The sequence below is a fragment of the Scyliorhinus torazame genome, chromosome 31 (assembly GCF_047496885.1).
Source record: "Scyliorhinus torazame isolate Kashiwa2021f chromosome 31, sScyTor2.1, whole genome shotgun sequence".
Lineage (NCBI taxonomy): Eukaryota > Metazoa > Chordata > Chondrichthyes > Carcharhiniformes > Scyliorhinidae > Scyliorhinus > Scyliorhinus torazame.
The window spans coordinates 18305666-18325398 of NC_092737.1; the positions used below are offsets into that span (position 1 = coordinate 18305666).

A 19733-nucleotide genomic window follows, 5' to 3' on the forward strand; every position below is an offset into this window, starting at 1 on the left:
TCTAGGTGTCCATGTACATAGATCCCTGAAAGTTGCCACCCAGGTTGATAGGGTTGTGAAGAAGGCCTATGGAGTGTTGGCCTTTATTGGTAGAGGGATTGAGTTCCAGAGTCGGGAGGTCATGTTGCAGCTGTACAGAACTCTGGAACGGCCGCATTTGGAATATTGCGTACAGTTCTGGTCACCGCATTATAGGAAGGACGTGGAGGCTTTGGAGCGGGTGCAGAGGAGATTTACCAGGATGTTGCCTGGTATGGAGGGAAAATCTTATGAGGAAAGGCTGATGGACTTGAGGTTGTTTTCGTTGGAGAGAAGAAGGTTAAGAGGAGACTTAATAGAGGCATACAAAATGATCAGGGGGTTGGATAGGGTGGACAGTGAGAGCCTTCTCCCGTGGATGGATATGGCTGGCACGAGGGGACATAACTTTAAACTGAGGGGTAATAGATATAGGACAGAGGTCAGAGGTAGGTTCTTTACGCAAAGAGTAGTGAGGCCGTGGAATGCCCTACCTGCTACAGTGGTGAACTCGCCAACATTGAGGGCATTTAAAAGTTTATTGGATAAACATATGGATGATAATGGCATAGTGTAGGTTGGATGGCTTTTGTTTCGGTGCAACATCGTGGGCCGAAGGGCCTGTACTGCGCTGTATTGTTCTATTCTATTCTATTCTATTCTACACCGAATGCCATATCCACGGTGCTCCGTCCCCTGAAAAGCAGCGTGCTCAGAGTACACCGAATGCCATATCCACGGTGCTCTGTCCCCTGAAAAGCAGCGTGCTCAGAGTACACCGAATGCCATATCCACGGTGCTCTGTCCCCTGAAAAGCAGCGTGCTCAGAGTACACCGAATGCCATATCCACGGTGCTCTGTCCCCTGAAAAGCAGCGTGCTCAGAGTACACCGAATGCCATATCCACGGTGCTCTGTCCCCTGAAAAGCAGCGTGCTCAGAGTACACCGAATGCCATATCCACGGTGCTCCACCCCCTGAAAAGCAGCGTGCTCAGAGTACACCGAATGCCATATCCACGGTGCTCCGTGCCCTGAAAAGCAGCGTGCTCAGAGTACACCGAATGCCATATCCACGGTGCTCCGTGCCCTGAAAAGCAGCGTGCTCAGAGTACACCGAATGCCATATCCAGGGTGCTCCGTACCCTGAAAAGCAGCGTGCTCAGAGTACACCGAATGCAATATCCACGGTGCTCCGTACCCTGAAAAGCAGCGTGCTCAGAGTACACCGAATGCCATATCCAGGGTGCTGCACCCCCTGAAAAGCAGCGTGCTCAGAGTACACCGAATGCCATATCCAGGGTGCTCCGTGCCCTGAAAAGCAGCGTGCTCAGAGTACACCGAATGCCATATCCACGGTGCTCCGTGCCCTGAAAAGCAGCGTGCTCAGAGTGCACCGAATGCCATATCCACGATGCTCCGTCCCCTGAAAAGCAGCGTGCTCAGAGTACACCGAATGCCATATCCACGGTGCTCCGTCCCCTGAAAAGCAGCGTGCTCAGAGAACACCGAATGCCATATCCACGGTGCTCCACCCCCTGAAAAGCAGCGTGCTCAGAGTACACCGAATGCCATATCCAGGGTGCTCCGTACCCTGAAAAGCAGCGTGCTCAGAGTACACCGAATGCCATATCCACGGTGCTCCGTGCCCTGAAAAGCAGCGTGCTCAGAGTACACCGAATGCCATATCCAGGGTGCTCCGTGCCCTGAAAAGCAGCGTGCTCAGAGTACACCGAATGCCATATCCAGGGTGCTCCGTGCCCTGAAAAGCAGCGTGCTCAGAGTACACCGAATGCCATATCCATGGTGCTCCGCCCCCTGAAAAGCAGCGTGCCAGAGTACACCGAATGCCATATCCACGGTGCTCCGTGCCCTGAAAAGCAGCGTGCTCAGAGTACACCGAATGCCATATCCAGGGTGCTGCACCCCCTGAAAAGCAGCGTGCTCAGAGTACACCGAATGCCATATCCACGGTGCTCCGTGCCCTGAAAAGCAGCGTGCTCAGAGTACACCGAATGCCATATCCAGGGTGCTCCGTCCCCTGAAAAGCAGCGTGCTCAGAGTACACCGAATGCCATATCCAGGGTGCTCCGTCCCCTGAAAAGCAGCGTGCTCAGAGTACACCGAATGCCATATCCACGGTGCTCTGTCCCCTGAAAAGCAGCGTGCTCAGAGTACACCGAATGCCATATCCACAGTGCTCCGTGCCCTGAAAAGCAGCGTGCTCAGAGTACACCGAATGCCATATCCACGGTGCTCCGTACCCTGAAAAGCAGCGTGCTCAGAGTACACCGAATGCCATATCCACGGTGCTCCGTGCCCTGAAAAGCAGCGTGCTCAGAGTACACCGAATGCCATATCCAGGGTGCTGCACCCCCTGAAAAGCAGCGTGCTCAGAGTACACCGAATGCCATATCCACGGTGCTCCGTGCCCTGAAAAGCAGCGTGCTCAGAGTACACCGAATGCCATATCCACGGTGCTCAGTCCCCTGAAAAGCAGCGTGCTCAGAGTACACCGAATGCCATATCCACGGTGCTCCGTGCCCTGAAAAGCAGCGTGCTCAGAGTACACCGAATGCCATATCCAGGGTGCTGCACCCCCTGAAAAGCAGCGTGCTCAGAGTACACCGAATGCCATATCCACGGTGCTCCGTGCCCTGAAAAGCAGCGTGCTCAGAGTACACCGAATGCCATATCCATGGTGCTCCGCCCCCTGAAAAGCAGCGTGCTCAGCGTACACCGAATGCCATATCCACGGTGCTCCGCCCCCTGAAAAGCAGCGTGCTCAGAGTACACCGAATGCCATATCCACGGTGCTCCGTACCCTGAAAAGCAGCGTGCTCAGAGTACACCGAATGCCATATCCACGGTGCTCCGTACCCTGAAAAGCAGCGTGCTCAGAGTACACCGAATGCCATATCCAGGGTGCTCCGTACCCTGAAAAGCAGCGTGCTCAGAGTACACCGAATGCCATATCCACGGTGCTCCGTCCCCTGAAAAGCAGCGTGCTCAGAGTACACCGAATGCTATATCCACGGTGCTCTGTCCCCTGAAAAGCAGCGTGCTCAGAGTGCACCGAATGCCATATCCAGGGTGCTCCACCCCCTGAAAAGCAGCGTGCTCAGAGTACACCGAATGCCATATCCACGGTGCTCCGTGCCCTGAAAAGCAGCGTGCTCAGAGTACACCGAATGCCATATCCACGGTGCTCCGTGCCCTGAAAAGCAGCGTGCTCAGAGTACACCGAATGCCATATCCACGGTGCTGCACCCCCTGAAAAGCAGCGTGCTCAGAGTACACCGAATGCCATATCCACGGTGCTCCGTACCCTGAAAAGCAGCGTGCTCAGAGTACACCGAATGCCATATCCACGGTGCTCCGTGCCCTGAAAAGCAGCGTGCTCAGAGTACACCGAATGCCATATCCACGGTGCTCCGTGCCCTGAAAAGCAGCGTGCTCAGAGTACACCGAATGCCATATCCACGGTGCTCCGTGCCCTGAAAAGCAGCGTGCTCAGAGTACACCGAATGCCATATCCACGGTGCTCCACCCCCTGAAAAGCAGCGTGCTCAGAGTACACCGAATGCCATATCCACGGTGCTCTGTCCCCTGAAAAGCAGCGTGCTCAGAGTACACCGAATGCCATATCCAGGGTGCTGCACCCCCTGAAAAGCAGCGTGCTCAGAGTACACCGAATGCCATATCCACGGTGCTCCGTGCCCTGAAAAGCAGCGTGCTCAGAGTACACCGAATGCCATATCCACGGTGCTCTGTCCCCTGAAAAGCAGCGTGCTCAGAGTACACCGAATGCCATATCCACGGTGCTCTGTCCCCTGAAAAGCAGCGTGCTCAGAGTACACCGAATGCCATATCCACGGTGCTCCGTACCCTGAAAAGCAGCGTGCTCAGAGTACACCGAATGCCATATCCACGGTGCTCCACCCCCTGAAAAGCAGCGTGCTCAGAGTACACCGAATGCCATATCCACGGTGCTCCGTGCCCTGAAAAGCAGCGTGCTCAGAGTACACCGAATGCCATATCCATGGTGCTCCGCCCCCTGAAAAGCAGCGTGCTCAGAGTACACCGAATGCCATATCCACGGTGCTCCGTGCCCTGAAAAGCAGCATGCTCAGAGTACACCGAATGCCATATCCACGGTGCTCTGTCCCCTGAAAAGCAGCGTGCTCAGAGTACACCGAATGCCATATCCAGGGTGCTCCACCCCCTGAAAAGCAGCGTGCTCAGAGTACACCGAATGCCATATCCACGGTGCTCCGTGCCCTGAAAAGCAGCGTGCTCAGAGTACACCGAATGCCATATCCACGGTGCTCCGTGCCCTGAAAAGCAGCGTGCTCAGAGTACACCGAATGCCATATCCACGGTGCTGCACCCCCTGAAAAGCAGCGTGCTCAGAGTACACCGAATGCCATATCCACGGTGCTCCGTACCCTGAAAAGCAGCGTGCTCAGAGTACACCGAATGCCATATCCACGGTGCTCCGTGCCCTGAAAAGCAGCGTGCTCAGAGTACACCGAATGCCATATCCACGGTGCTCCGTGCCCTGAAAAGCAGCGTGCTCAGAGTACACCGAATGCCATATCCACGGTGCTCCGTGCCCTGAAAAGCAGCGTGCTCAGAGTACACCGAATGCCATATCCACGGTGCTCCACCCCCTGAAAAGCAGCGTGCTCAGAGTACACCGAATGCCATATCCACGGTGCTCTGTCCCCTGAAAAGCAGCGTGCTCAGAGTACACCGAATGCCATATCCAGGGTGCTGCACCCCCTGAAAAGCAGCGTGCTCAGAGTACACCGAATGCCATATCCACGGTGCTCCGTGCCCTGAAAAGCAGCGTGCTCAGAGTACACCGAATGCCATATCCACGGTGCTCTGTCCCCTGAAAAGCAGCGTGCTCAGAGTACACCGAATGCCATATCCACGGTGCTCTGTCCCCTGAAAAGCAGCGTGCTCAGAGTACACCGAATGCCATATCCACGGTGCTCCGTACCCTGAAAAGCAGCGTGCTCAGAGTACACCGAATGCCATATCCACGGTGCTCCACCCCCTGAAAAGCAGCGTGCTCAGAGTACACCGAATGCCATATCCACGGTGCTCCGTGCCCTGAAAAGCAGCGTGCTCAGAGTACACCGAATGCCATATCCATGGTGCTCCGCCCCCTGAAAAGCAGCGTGCTCAGAGTACACCGAATGCCATATCCACGGTGCTCCGTGCCCTGAAAAGCAGCATGCTCAGAGTACACCGAATGCCATATCCACGGTGCTCTGTCCCCTGAAAAGCAGCGTGCTCAGAGTACACCGAATGCCATATCCAGGGTGCTCCGTACCCTGAAAAGCAGCGTGCTCAGAGTACACCGAATGCCATATCCACGGTGCTCTGTCCCCTGAAAAGCAGCGTGCTCAGAGTACACCGAATGCCATATCCACGGTGCTCAGTCCCCTGAAAAGCAGCGTGCTCAGAGTACACCGAATGCCATATCCACGGTGCTCCGTCCCCTGAAAAGCAGCGTGCTCAGAGTACACCGAATGCCATATCCACGGTGCTCCGTACCCTGAAAAGCAGCGTGCTCAGAGTACACCGAATGCCATATCCACGGTGCTCCGTACCCTGAAAAGCAGCGTGCTCAGAGTACACCGAATGCCATATCCAGGGTGCTCCGTGCCCTGAAAAGCAGCGTGCTCAGAGTACACCGAATGCCATATCCACGGTGCTCCGTCCCCTGAAAAGCAGCGTGCTCAGAGTACACCGAATGCCATATCCACGGTGCTCCGTCCCCTGAAAAGCAGCGTGCTCAGAGTACACCGAATGCCATATCCACGGTGCTGCACCCCCTGAAAAGCAGCGTGCTCAGAGTACACCGAATGCCATATCCACGGTGCTCCGTCCCCTGAAAAGCAGCGTGCTCAGAGTACACCGAATGCCATATCCACGGTGCTCCGTGCCCTGAAAAGCAGCGTGCTCAGAGTACACCGAATGCCATATCCAGGGTGCTGCACCCCCTGAAAAGCAGCGTGCTCAGAGTACACCGAATGCCATATCCACGGTGCTGCACCCCCTGAAAAGCAGCGTGCTCAGAGTACACCGAATGCCATATCCACGGTGCTCCGTCCCCTGAAAAGCAGCGTGCTCAGAGTACACCGAATGCCATATCCACGGTGCTCCGTCCCCTGAAAAGCAGCGTGCTCAGAGTACACCGAATGCCATATCCACGGTGCTCCACCCCCTGAAAAGCAGCGGGCTCAGAGTACACCGAATGCCATATCCAGGGTGCTCCGTCCCCTGAAAAGCAGCGTGCTCAGAGTACACCGAATGCCATATCCACGGTGCTCCGTGCCCTGAAAAGCAGCGTGCTCAGAGTACACCGAATGCCATATCCAGGGTGCTCCACCCCCTGAAAAGCAGCGTGCTCAGAGTACACCGAATGCCATATCCACGGTGCTCCGTCCCCTGAAAAGCAGCGTGCTCAGAGTACACCGAATGCCATATCCACGGTGCTCTGTCCCCTGAAAAGCAGCGTGCTCAGAGTACACCGAATGCCATATCCACGGTGCTCCGTCCCCTGAAAAGCAGCGTGCTCAGCGTACACCGAATGCCATATCCACGGTGCTCCGCCCCCTGAAAAGCAGCGTGCTCAGAGTACACCGAATGCCATATCCACGGTGCTCCGTGCCCTGAAAAGCAGCGTGCTCAGAGTACACCGAATGCCATATCCATGGTGCTCCGTCCCCTGAAAAGCAGCGTGCTCAGCGTACACCGAATGCCATATCCATGGTGCTCCGTCCCCTGAAAAGCAGCGTGCTCAGAGTACACCGAATGCCATATCCACGGTGCTCCGTACCCTGAAAAGCAGCGTGCTCAGAGTACACCGAATGCCATATCCATGGTGCTGCACCCCCTGAAAAGCAGCGTGCTCAGAGTACACCGAATGCCATATCCACGGTGCTCCGTGCCCTGAAAAGCAGCGTGCTCAGAGTACACCGAATGCCATATCCACGGTGCTCCGTGCCCTGAAAAGCAGCGTGCTCAGAGTACACCGAATGCCATATCCATGGTGCTCCGTCCCCTGAAAAGCAGCGTGCTCAGAGTACACCGAATGCCATATCCACGGTGCTCCGTACCCTGAAAAGCAGCGTGCTCAGAGTACACCGAATGCCATATCCAGGGTGCTCCGTACCCTGAAAAGCAGCGTGCTCAGAGTACACCGAATGCCATATCCATGGTGCTGCACCCCCTGAAAAGCAGCGTGCTCAGAGTACACCGAATGCCATATCCACGGTGCTCCGTGCCCTGAAAAGCAGCGTGCTCAGAGTGCACCGAATGCCATATCCACGGTGCTCCGTGCCCTGAAAAGCAGCGTGCTCAGAGTACACCGAATGCCATATCCACGGTGCTCCGTACCATGAAAAGCAGCGTGCTCAGAGTACACCGAATGCCATATCCAGGGTGCTCCGTCCCCTGAAAAGCAGCGTGCTCAGAGTACACCGAATGCCATATCCACGGTGCTCCGTACCCTGAAAAGCAGCGTGCTCAGAGTACACCGAATGCCATATCCACGATGCTCCGTCCCCTGAAAAGCAGCGTGCTCAGAGTGCACCGAATGCCATATCCAGGGTGCTGCACCCCCTGAAAAGCAGCGTGCTCAGAGTACACCGAATGCCATATCCAGGGTGCTCCGTCCCCTGAAAAGCAGCGTGCTCAGAGTGCACCGAATGCCATATCCAGGGTGCTGCACCCCCTGAAAAGCAGCGTGCTCAGAGTACACCGAATGCCATATCCACGGTGCTCCGTGCCCTGAAAAGCAGCGTGCTCAGAGTACACCGAATGCCATATCCACGGTGCTCTGTCCCCTGAAAAGCAGCGTGCTCAGAGTACACCGAATGCCATATCCACGGTGCTCCGTCCCCTGAAAAGCAGCGTGCTCAGAGTACACCGAATGCCATATCCACGGTGCTCCGTGCCCTGAAAAGCAGCGTGCTCAGAGTACACCGAATGCCATATCCAGGGTGCTCCGTCCCCTGAAAAGCAGCGTGCTCAGAGTACACCGAATGCCATATCCAGGGTGCTCTGTCCCCTGAAAAGCAGCGTGCTCAGAGTGCACCGAATGCCATATCCAGGGTGCTGCACCCCCTGAAAAGCAGCGTGCTCAGAGTACACCGAATGCCATATCCACGGTGCTCCGTGCCCTGAAAAGCAGCGTGCTCAGAGTACACCGAATGCCATATCCACGGTGCTCTGTCCCCTGAAAAGCAGCGTGCTCAGAGTACACCGAATGCCATATCCACGGTGCTCCGTGCCCTGAAAAGCAGCGTGCTCAGAGTACACCGAATGCCATATCCAGGGTGCTCCGTCCCCTGAAAAGCAGCGTGCTCAGAGTACACCGAATGCCATATCCAGGGTGCTCTGTCCCCTGAAAAGCAGCGTGCTCAGAGTGCACCGAATGCCATATCCAGGGTGCTGCACCCCCTGAAAAGCAGCGTGCTCAGAGTACACCGAATGCCATATCCACGGTGCTCCGTGCCCTGAAAAGCAGCGTGCTCAGAGTACACCGAATGCCATATCCAGGGTGCTCTGTCCCCTGAAAAGCAGCGTGCTCAGAGTACACCGAATGCCATATCCAGGGTGCTGCACCCCCTGAAAAGCAGCGTGCTCAGAGTACACCGAATGCCATATCCAGGGTGCTGCACCCCCTGAAAAGCAGCGTGCTCAGAGTACACCGAATGCCATATCCACGGTGCTCCGTGCCCTGAAAAGCAGCGTGCTCAGAGTACACCGAATGCCATATCCACGGTGCTCCGTGCCCTGAAAAGCAGCGTGCTCAGAGTACACCGAATGCCATATCCAGGGTGCTCCATCCCCTGAAAAGCAGCGTGCTCAGAGTACACCGAATGCCATATCCAGGGTGCTCTGTCCCCTGAAAAGCAGCGTGCTCAGAGTGCACCGAATGCCATATCCAGGGTGCTGCACCCCCTGAAAAGCAGCGTGCTCAGAGTACACCGAATGCCATATCCACGGTGCTCCGTGCCCTGAAAAGCAGCGTGCTCAGAGTACACCGAATGCCATATCCACGGTGCTCCGTGCCCTGAAAAGCAGCGTGCTCAGAGTACACCGAATGCCATATCCAGGGTGCTCCGTACCCTGAAAAGCAGCGTGCTCAGAGTACACCGAATGCCATATCCATGGTGCTGCACCCCCTGAAAAGCAGCGTGCTCAGAGTACACCGAATGCCATATCCACGGTGCTCTGTCCCCTGAAAAGCAGCGTGCTCAGAGTACACCGAATGCCATATCCACGGTGCTCCACCCCCTGAAAAGCAGCGTGCTCAGAGTACACCGAATGCCATATCCACGGTGCTCCGCCCCCTGAAAAGCAGCGTGCTCAGAGTACACCGAATGCCATATCCACGGTGCTCCGTGCCCTGAAAAGCAGCGTGCTCAGAGTACACCGAATGCCATATCCATGGTGCTGCACCCCCTGAAAAGCAGCGTGCTCAGAGTACACCGAATGCCATATCCACGGTGCTCTGTCCCCTGAAAAGCAGCGTGCTCAGAGTACACCGAATGCCATATCCACGGTGCTCCACCCCCTGAAAAGCAGCGTGCTCAGAGTACACCGAATGCCATATCCACGGTGCTCCGCCCCCTGAAAAGCAGCGTGCTCAGAGTACACCGAATGCCATATCCACGGTGCTCCGTGCCCTGAAAAGCAGCGTGCTCAGAGTACACCGAATGCCATATCCACGGTGCTCCGTCCCCTGAAAAGCAGCGTGCTCAGAGTGCACCGAATGCCATATCCAGGGTGCTGCACCCCCTGAAAAGCAGCGTGCTCAGAGTACACCGAATGCCATATCCACGGTGCTCCGTGCCCTGAAAAGCAGCGTGCTCAGAGTACACCGAATGCCATATCCACGGTGCTCCACCCCCTGAAAAGCAGCGTGCTCAGAGTGCACCGAATGCCATATCCATGGTGCTCCGTCCCCTGAAAAGCAGCGTGCTCAGAGTACACCGAATGCCATATCCACGGTGCTCCGTACCCTGAAAAGCAGCGTGCTCAGAGTACACCGAATGCCATATCCACGGTGCTCCGTGCCCTGAAAAGCAGCGTGCTCAGAGTACACCGAATGCCATATCCAGGGTGCTCCGTACCCTGAAAAGCAGCGTGCTCAGAGTACACCGAATGCCATATCCATGGTGCTGCACCCCCTGAAAAGCAGCGTGCTCAGAGTACACCGAATGCCATATCCACGGTGCTCCGTGCCCTGAAAAGCAGCGTGCTCAGAGTACACCGAATGCCATATCCACGGTGCTCCGTGCCCTGAAAAGCAGCGTGCTCAGAGTACACCGAATGCCATATCCAGGGTGCTCCGTACCCTGAAAAGCAGCGTGCTCAGAGTACACCGAATGCCATATCCATGGTGCTGCACCCCCTGAAAAGCAGCGTGCTCAGAGTACACCGAATGCCATATCCACGGTGCTCCGTGCCCTGAAAAGCAGCGTGCTCAGAGTACACCGAATGCCATATCCACGGTGCTCCGTGCCCTGAAAAGCAGCGTGCTCAGAGTACACCGAATGCCATATCCACGGTGCTCCGTGCCCTGAAAAGCAGCGTGCTCAGAGTACACCGAATGCCATATCCAGGGTGCTCCGTCCCCTGAAAAGCAGCGTGCTCAGAGTACACCGAATGCCATATCCACGGTGCTCCGTGCCCTGAAAAGCAGCGTGCTCAGAGTACACCGAATGCCATATCCAGGGTGCTCCGTACCCTGAAAAGCAGCGTGCTCAGAGTACACCGAATGCCATATCCAGGGTGCTGCACCCCCTGAAAAGCAGCGTGCTCAGAGTACACCGAATGCCATATCCACGGTGCTCCGCCCCCTGAAAAGCAGCGTGCTCAGAGTACACCGAATGCCATATCCACGGTGCTCCGTGCCCTGAAAAGCAGCGTGCTCAGAGTACACCGAATGCCATATCCACGGTGCTCCACCCCCTGAAAAGCAGCGTGCTCAGAGTACACCGAATGCCATATCCACGGTGCTCTGTCCCCTGAAAAGCAGCGTGCTCAGAGTGCACCGAATGCCATATCCAGGGTGCTCCGTCCCCTGAAAAGCAGCGTGCTCAGAGTGCACCGAATGCCATATCCAGGGTGCTGCACCCCCTGAAAAGCAGCGTGCTCAGAGTACACCGAATGCCATATCCAGGGTGCTCCGTCCCCTGAAAAGCAGCGTGCTCAGAGTGCACCGAATGCCATATCCAGGGTGCTGCACCCCCTGAAAAGCAGCGTGCTCAGAGTACACCGAATGCCATATCCAGGGTGCTCCGTACCCTGAAAAGCAGCGTGCTCAGAGTACACCGAATGCCATATCCACGGTGCTCTGTCCCCTGAAAAGCAGCGTGCTCAGAGTACACCGAATGCCATATCCACGGTGCTCCGTACCCTGAAAAGCAGCGTGCTCAGAGTACACCGAATGCCATATCCACGGTGCTCTGTCCCCTGAAAAGCAGCGTGCTCAGAGTACACCGAATGCCATATCCAGGGTGCTCCGTACCCTGAAAAGCAGCGTGCTCAGAGTACACCGAATGCCATATCCACGGCCTCAGGCTATTGCCTGAGGCCCGCCCCGCGGTGCTCCATCTCCGACCGGCCGAGTTCCCAGCGGCGTGGGACTCTCATGGTCCCACCCGTCGGGAACTCAAGCCTGGCTGCTACGGACTCAGTCCAGCGCTGCCACTGTCGGGCGAGGGTCAATCCGCGGGCAGGGGGGGGCTTCATTCGGGGCTAGGGGCACTTGGGGGGTGGGGGGGGGTGCGGCTGGCCGAAGGAGGGGCTATTTTTGCGGTCCGCGGGCTGCGTCCGCCATGATGCACAGCGCAGCAGTTGGAGGCCTGCGCATTCGTGGCCACAGACCTGGATCTTATCGGCCGCCAGAGCTGGGAGCTCTTCGCTGCCTGGCTGCTAGATCCCCCGGAGCAGGGAATCGGTGGTCGTTTTGCCCCAGTTTTCCTGGCGTAAAACACCACCGTTCTCATGCCGGTGTGGGCAAAGAGAGACTCCAGCCCCTGGTGTATATTCCCAGCATTTCAATTTCCTACATTTGTTGTTGATTGTTTGGCCAGGTTCCTAGCAACTGTTTTCCTCCGTGTTGAGAATCAGCTTTTATAGTTTCCAGGGAGAGAATCCCTCCTCCTGATGATGCCGGTGCAACTGCTAAAATGCCAGTTTTGGGCTTTACTCTCCCCTTCCTGACTGCACGGCCACCAATAAATTAGGCTCTGGATCAGAGGCTGAAACAAACCAACCTTCCCAGAGCCAGACTTTGTGACATAATGTAGTTGCCAGGCTGAACGATTCTATGCTGGGGCACCAGTATCATGCAGGCTACCTTTCAATGCCTGTGTCGGACTTGAACACCACATGAACGTCTTGGGCTGAATAACTGTTTTTTGTGTGCTGTTCTCAGGGGAGAGGTCCTCTGAAGATAACCCTGAATTATTCTTGTAGTCCTAGGAGCAGGAATGTGCCTCGTGGGCCCACAAAAAGTATCCGGGCCGTTGCCGCCCTGGGACTGCCATGCTCTCCTCATCTGATATCCAGTTCCTTTGAATAATTGGGCGAGATATCCACAGGCAGCCAATGCAATCCTGACCACTTTGCGCAACTTTCAAACTAAATTTCTGCCCCCTCTGGGCTAATGTTGGTCACGTCACGGCAGCTGAAATGGATTTCTGATTTCAGGAACTATTTCAGGACATAAGTTATTATCGTGGTTCAGTCTTGTGTCAAACTTTGGTACTTAACAGCTGTGTCTCTCCCGTTTGTCCAGGTGGAGCATTCCAGTGTGGTCGCTCCATTCTCCAACAGAACTCTGTCACATCCATCGTTCCACTCCTTTTACGCTGCCGTCTCGTCTCAGCAGTCGCACAACTTCCCTGCTGAAGTCAATGACTCAGAATTCGAGAACCAAGAGTTCATTGATTCTCACTCTAAGCCTGATCGAACAGTGAAATCTGAAGCCAGCATCCTCCGTTCCCAAGACATTCACAGTAAGACTGAGTAAAGAACTGTGCAATAATACCATCGGAAATGGTGATAGCCGTTGTACCAGTCAAAGCTGTCTGTATGTAGTATTTATTCCCCAGCATGAGATGTAGCCAAATGAAATTCTATCTTTGGAAATCTCTTGTCTAAAACTTGCTTGCTTTTCATTTCAATCCTTCTCTATTTCAATGCCAGAAAGAGGAAAGAGTTTTTATCCGGGGCTCATCACTCCCACCGGGCATCCCCTAAGCACTTCATAATCAGTAAATTGCTTTTGAACTGCAGATACTGCTCTGCAGGAAAATGCGGCGGACAATGCATCGCAAACAAAAATAAATCTGTTTTGGTGCTGGTGTTCCTGCACATTCCCTCTGGAATTCCTGCTCTAAAACTCCACGTTTTGTCACTCCTCTTGCTACCTTTCAATGCCTGTGTCGGACTTGAACACCACATGAACGTCTTGGGCTGAATGACTGTTTTTTGTGTGCTGTAAATAGAACCCCTAAAGTGCAGCAGGCAGCCATTCGGCCCATTGAGTCTGCACTGGCCCTCTGAAAGAGCACCCCATCTGCCCCATAACCCCAGTTAACCTTTGGACTATAAGAGGCAAGGTGGCGCAGTGGTTAGCACTGCTGCCTCACGGAGCAGAGGACCCGGGCTCGCTCCTGGCCCTGGGTCACTGTCCGTGTGGAGTTTGCACATTCTCCCCGTGTCTGCGTGGGTCTCACCCCCACAACCCAAAGATGTGCAGGGTAGGTGGATTGGCCGCGCTAAATTGCCCCTTGGGCGGGGGGGGGGGGAAGAAAAAGGAAATATAAAATTCGCCTCAGTAATGGTGCGACACAGCACAGTGGTTAGCACAATTGCTTCACAGCTCCAGGGTCCCAGGTTCGATTCCCCGCTGGGTCACTGTCTGTGCGGAGTCTGCACATCCTCCCCGTGTGTGCGTGGGTTTCCTCCGGGTGCTCCGGTTTCCTCCCACTGTCCAAAGATGTGCAGGTTAGGTGGCTTGGCCATGATAAATTGCCCATAGTGTCCAAAATTGCCCTTAGTGTTGGGTGGGGATTCTGGGTTATAGGGATTAGGTGGGGTTACTGGGTTATGGGGATAGGGTGGAGGTGTGGACCTTGGGTAGGGTGCTCTTTCCAAGAGCCGGTGCAGACTCGATGGGCCGAATGTCCTCCTTCTGCACTGTAAATTCTATGATAATCTATGAATAATATGAATACTGAAAATGCTCCATGTTTGTTTTTCTTTGATACTCCTATGATGCACTTTTAATCTGATATGACATGAAAGATGTTGTTTAAATGTAAATTGCTGGCCAGACCTACATAAAAGAGCAAGTCCAAAGTCTCACCGCCTTTCCACATTTCTGTTTCAGTGCCAGTGATCCATCCTTGTGAGTTTTTCTACACTGACCCATTGCTGCCATCTGGTTATCGGGTGTACAACCACCTCTCACTTCCCACACGCCAGGTAATGAGGGAAAGGTTGGAAAATGTAGGTGGTTCAGATGTGGCGTTTTTTTGTTGAGTGGATTCATGTGGCCTCTCGTGCATCGTTGATTTTCATTGCTCCATTGCTGGTGCCTCAGCACTATTTCTGACATTCCCTCCCTCCTGCATTTCAGGCTCTCCTTAAAAGCCAAACCCAAACAAGTTTTTGGCTACCTGTCTTTTTAAAAATAAATGTAGAGTACCCAATTCATTTTTTTTTCCAATGAAGGGGCAATTTAGCGCGGCCAATTCACCGACCCTGCACATCTTTGGGTTGTGGGGGTGAGACCCACGCAGACTCGGGGAGAATGTGCAAACTCCACACGGACAGTGACCCGGGGCCAGGATCGAACCCGGGTCCTCGGTGTCGTGAGACTGCAGTGCTAACCACTGCGCCACCGTGCTGCCTCTTGGCCTCTCTTAATCTCTCCTTTTGTGGCTTAGTGTGAAGCACCCTGGGGCATTTTACTTTGTTAAAGGTGCTATATAAATGAAAGTTGCTGGTGTCTTGGCCGTAATGTCTGTAGGATAATGTTTTTTGGCTTTTGCCTGGTGGTAATGCCTCAAAATGAGGTCAGTAGTCAGATTGTGGCATTAAAACCAGCTATATGGGCAGCACGGTGGCGCGGTGGGTTAGCACTGCTGCCTCACGGCGCCGAGGTCCCAGGTTCGATCCCGGCTCTGGGTCACTGTCCGTGTGGAGTTTGCACATTCTCCCCGTGTTTGCGTGGGTTTCGCCCCCACAACCCAAAAAGATGTGCAGGCTAGGTGGATTGGCCACGCTAAATTGCCCCTTAATTGGAAAAAATGAATTGGGTACTCCTAAATTTATGAAAAATCAAATAAAACCAGCTCTATGGCTGTCGATTTATAAAACGACATCTACCACTAGGGGTCTAAAGCACCTCCTGGCTTCATGTGAGAGGCCCTATTTGGGTCCTATGAAATAAATATCGATTGTCATTTTAGTAGGAGCCTCTTCGGGACGCATTGATCAGTTCCACAGAGAATGGAACAGGCCCCTCTGGAAGGTAATCTTGAATCCAGGGTCCACAAAATAATCTCTGCCACTGCCCACTCTGGGACCCTCTTCCCGTTATTTGCATTGGCAGTAACACTCCAGCCCAACTTCCATTCTTCAGGCTGCACCGGGACACCCATTTGGTGCCCTGCAGCTTGTCCAGTACACTTTCATTTATTTTTTGCCCAAATTTGTGAGAGTTGGGAGCCTCAAACGATGCCCAAAAGTCAACATCTCATTCTGATTGTCAGCTTGACTCCATTGAATGAAGACAGCATCTTTAACCTATTTGATTCTGAAAATGAAGAAGCAGAAATAAATGATGTATTTTTAAAGATGCTGGATTGTGGTTGGGTTTATCTATGCATGGCCTCTTTGTACTGCTGAAATCGACTCTCTGATCAATAGTAACTTCAAACTCTCTGCTTTTGGAATAAGAGAGCCCACTTCAGCGATTTAATGGTGGGATTTTCGGAATCGTGCTGTTTTCCCCAGGATAAAAGCTGAACGTTCAACAATATGAAAATGTTGCACATTCTCCCCGTGTCTGCGTGGGTTTCACCCCCCACAACCCAAAGATGTGCAGGCTAGGTGGATTGGCCGCGCTAAATTGCCCCTTCATTGGAAAAAAAGAAATTGGGTACTCTAAATTAAAAAAACAAATTTAGTGAAAGTGCCTCCAGGTTGCTCTATTGTCTCGGCGTGGCTTCAGTCATTTTCGATTGACCTTTTCTGCCTCTCCCAAAACCACAGCTCTCCCTCAACAGACCAAGGATTAATTTAATACACTCTCCAGTGTATCGACCAAGTAACATTTACTGCACTAGAAGCACACAGCACAAAAGGAGACCATTTGGCCGATTCATGCTGACTCTTTGAAAGGCCTACAGCTTTCCATAGCCCTGCAATCTTTCGCCGTTTTCAAGAATTTATCTATTCCCTTTTGAAAATTACGACTGTATCCGCTTCCACCACCCTGTCAGGCAGAGTATTTAATTCACAATTCGCTGCAAAATAAAAATTCATCTCTCCCCTCTGGGTTCTTTTGCCAATTATCTTAATCCCGTGTACTCTGGTAATGAACGCTCCTGCCAGTGGACACTGTCCCCTTGATTCACTCCACCAAAACCCTTCCACCATTTGAAATGAAATGAAATGAAAATCGCTTATTGTCACAAGTAGGCTTCAATGAAGTTACTGTGAAAAGCCCCTAGTCGCCACATTCCGGCGCCTGTTCAGGGAGGCTGGTACGGGAATTGAACCGTGCTGCTGGCCTGCTTTAAAAGCCAGCGATTTAGCCCAGTGTGCTAAACCAGCCCCTCTGAAAACCTCTGGGTGGCACGGTGGTGCAGTAGTTAGCACTGCTGCCTCACGGCGCTGAGGACCTGGGTTTGATCCCAGCCCTGGGTCACTGTCCGTGTGGAGTTTGTACATTCTCCCCGTGTCTGCGCGGGTCTCACCCCCACAACCCAAAGATGTGCAGGGTAGGTGGATTGGCCACGCTAATTGGGGGGGGGGGAAATTGGGTACTCTTAAATTAAAAATAAATAAATAAAATTTTGAATACCTCTTATTAAAACTCCTTTTAACCTTCTCTGCTCGAAGGAAAACATTTACCCAAAAGGTACTCCCAACTGCAGACACCTATTCGATTCAGTGAAGTTACTGCTGTCTGCATTACAGAGGTGATTGATTGATCGATTTGATTTATTATCACATGTACCGAGGTACAGTGAAAAGTATTGCTCTGCGTACAGTCCGGGCAGAGCATTCGGAGTGTAGTACTACTCAATACAGAAGATGTGTGAAGAGATCAGTTCAGTCCATAAGACGGTGCTTCAGGAGTCTAGTAAAAGCGGGGAAGAAGCTGCTTTTGAATCTGTTGGTGCGAGCTCTCAGACTTTTATATCTCCTGTCTGATGGAAGAGAATAATCCGGATGCGAGGTGTCTTTGATTATGCTGCCCACTTTCCCAAGGCAGCGGGAGAGATGTTATATTGCATGACTTTCCTCTCTCCCTGACACAACCAATTATTTTCCAAAGGGACTAGCAACTACCTTTGCTAAGTGGGAATCTGCACCTCAGTGCTGCGAGGTCATTTGAATGCAAACAGCTTTAGTGAAACACAATTCCATCCTTGCCCAATGTCCCAAAGAAAAACTGTGGATGGTTGTGTTCCCCCATTCTTAGCACAGGCCAAGCATTGAACCTCAGCAGTTGCCTCCGTATTTCATAGCTCCAGGAGTTGGTAAACTTAACCATGTGACTAACAATTACAATTCTATTGATTCTGCAGGTGCTTCAAGGTCTACGACTCAATACTCCTTCTCCCATCATGTCTACATGTGTGGCTCCAAACATTCAGCCAGAAAATCACACTCCTTCCAGTCATGCTCCTCACTCTTTGAATAGTTGTCAGGAGCAAAGCAGCCCGATATCTAAAGCTGAGCGTGACGCCATCAGCACCTTGTTGGACCTTAGCCAATGTGGCCAGTTAGACAACACGGGGACACAAGCCCTGCAAGTAGCACAGAATAGCACATGTGCTCACCAGACATCAGATGTCCAGGATGTCAAAACGATTGGTGTTAACTTACCAGCTGGCCCGGGTATAAAGGACAGTGCTGACACCAATCGAAAGCACCTCCCGTTTCTTAACAACTGGAGCAATTCCTCATTCGAGTCTTCTGGAAACACAGAGCTTAATAAAATCTGGCACATAGCGGAGCCATGCGAACACTCCTCTTGGCAGCAAGATTCCACTCAAACATCCCCAAAATCTGACAGTAGACCGACGAGCACTTCCTCGGAGGCCGAGATTAAAACGTTAGACTCTGCAAAGTCGTGCGCTGGGACAGAGTCTGTAGACTTTGTGGATATTGTGCCAGAAGTTGCTCAAGAAATTGAAGTCAGCAATTATGATTTTCCTTCTTAATATATCCATATTGAGAAATGAGAAGAGTATTGGAAAAGATATAATGGGCCTCGGAAGAAATGAAGCAGCATTTGTGTGCCCGGAGAAGGGCAGGGATGGCAGTTGAGAGCAAGGGTCAACAGTCCATTATCCCATGTTGAAACTAGTTTTAATTCCACTCCAGAAATTCAACATGGCAAAGTTGATCTCTTCCCACGTGAAGTTGTGTCCCTCATTGCTTCCATACCGGCGTTAGTGAGTGTTAGGGTGAAATGGAACAGTTACACACTTAAAGCTGAGAAACATGAAGGTAGTTAAAATGTGTGATCCTTCTCTCTGAAAGGTACGGTGATACATCAGTCATCTACGCTGGTAACTGTCAGCTGTTGCACTGAATTGAATTCTACGGGTTTCATTTCCGAGAATTCACTGCAAGTAAGAAAATTGAACATTTGGTGATTGATAGACATTATTAAATGAAGAGTCTTTTAGAGTTCATGTCCCTGAGGAATGTGAAGCAGTGGCTACCCACTTTCAGTTACCCACCTTGAGGGGTTGGGCTTAATGAAAGGGTGGAGTGGAGTGAGAATCGATGAGACAGAGGTTACACTGTCTAACCGTGCAGTTTGTTAGGACGCGCAGTGAGGGGTCAGAAAAGCGCAGGTTTCCTGAGAGAAAGCTATTGTGATGAAATGAGCAAAGGCTCAAGTCAAATGAACAGGAATGAGTGATGTTCAGGGAAGTCACAAAGACATGTTTGCGTGAAATAAAGCCAGAAAGTGCTGGGACAACGCGACAGGTCTGGCAGCATCTGGGCGGAGAGAGCAACCAAAATAACGTTTGGAGTCCAAGGCAACTCTCCTTCAGAACTGAAGAGGCAGAAATGTGATTTGAGCTTTCATGCTGTCGAAACAGTAGGGGGGGGGGGGGCGGGGGAAGAAGAAGATTGGGAATAGGTTATATGGCAGGATAGAGTAAATCACAAAGATATCATGGAACAAAAGGCAAAGAGAATGGGAATATTAGTAGTAAAGGAACATTGCATTGGTCCAGAGTAGGTGATAATAGTAGAATCAAGGTCGGCCCTGTCTGAAAGTAAAATAGCAGAATGTGTTAATAGCAGAATAAAGGTCAGCCCTGTCTGAAAGCGAAAGAGCAGAATGTGTTAATAGCAGAATAAAGGTCGGCCCTGTCTGAAAGCGAAAGAGCAGAATGTGTTAATAGCAGAATAA

At 52.6% G+C, this 19733-nt stretch overlaps 1 protein-coding gene across 1 annotated transcript in view; it reads left to right on the forward strand.

The window, feature by feature from the left end:
* The window catches only part of LOC140404822 (uncharacterized), a 30350-nt gene extending 10955 nt beyond the window's left edge, over positions 1–19395 (forward strand). The window contains exons 5-7 of the mRNA XM_072493559.1: positions 12852–13071; positions 14451–14545; positions 17884–19395. Coding sequence (XP_072349660.1) covers positions 12852–13071; positions 14451–14545; positions 17884–18522 — 954 coding nt within the window. The 3' untranslated portion in view covers positions 18523–19395. The remainder of the gene's footprint in view (positions 1–12851; positions 13072–14450; positions 14546–17883) is intronic.
* Positions 19396–19733: the final 338 nt, after the last annotated feature.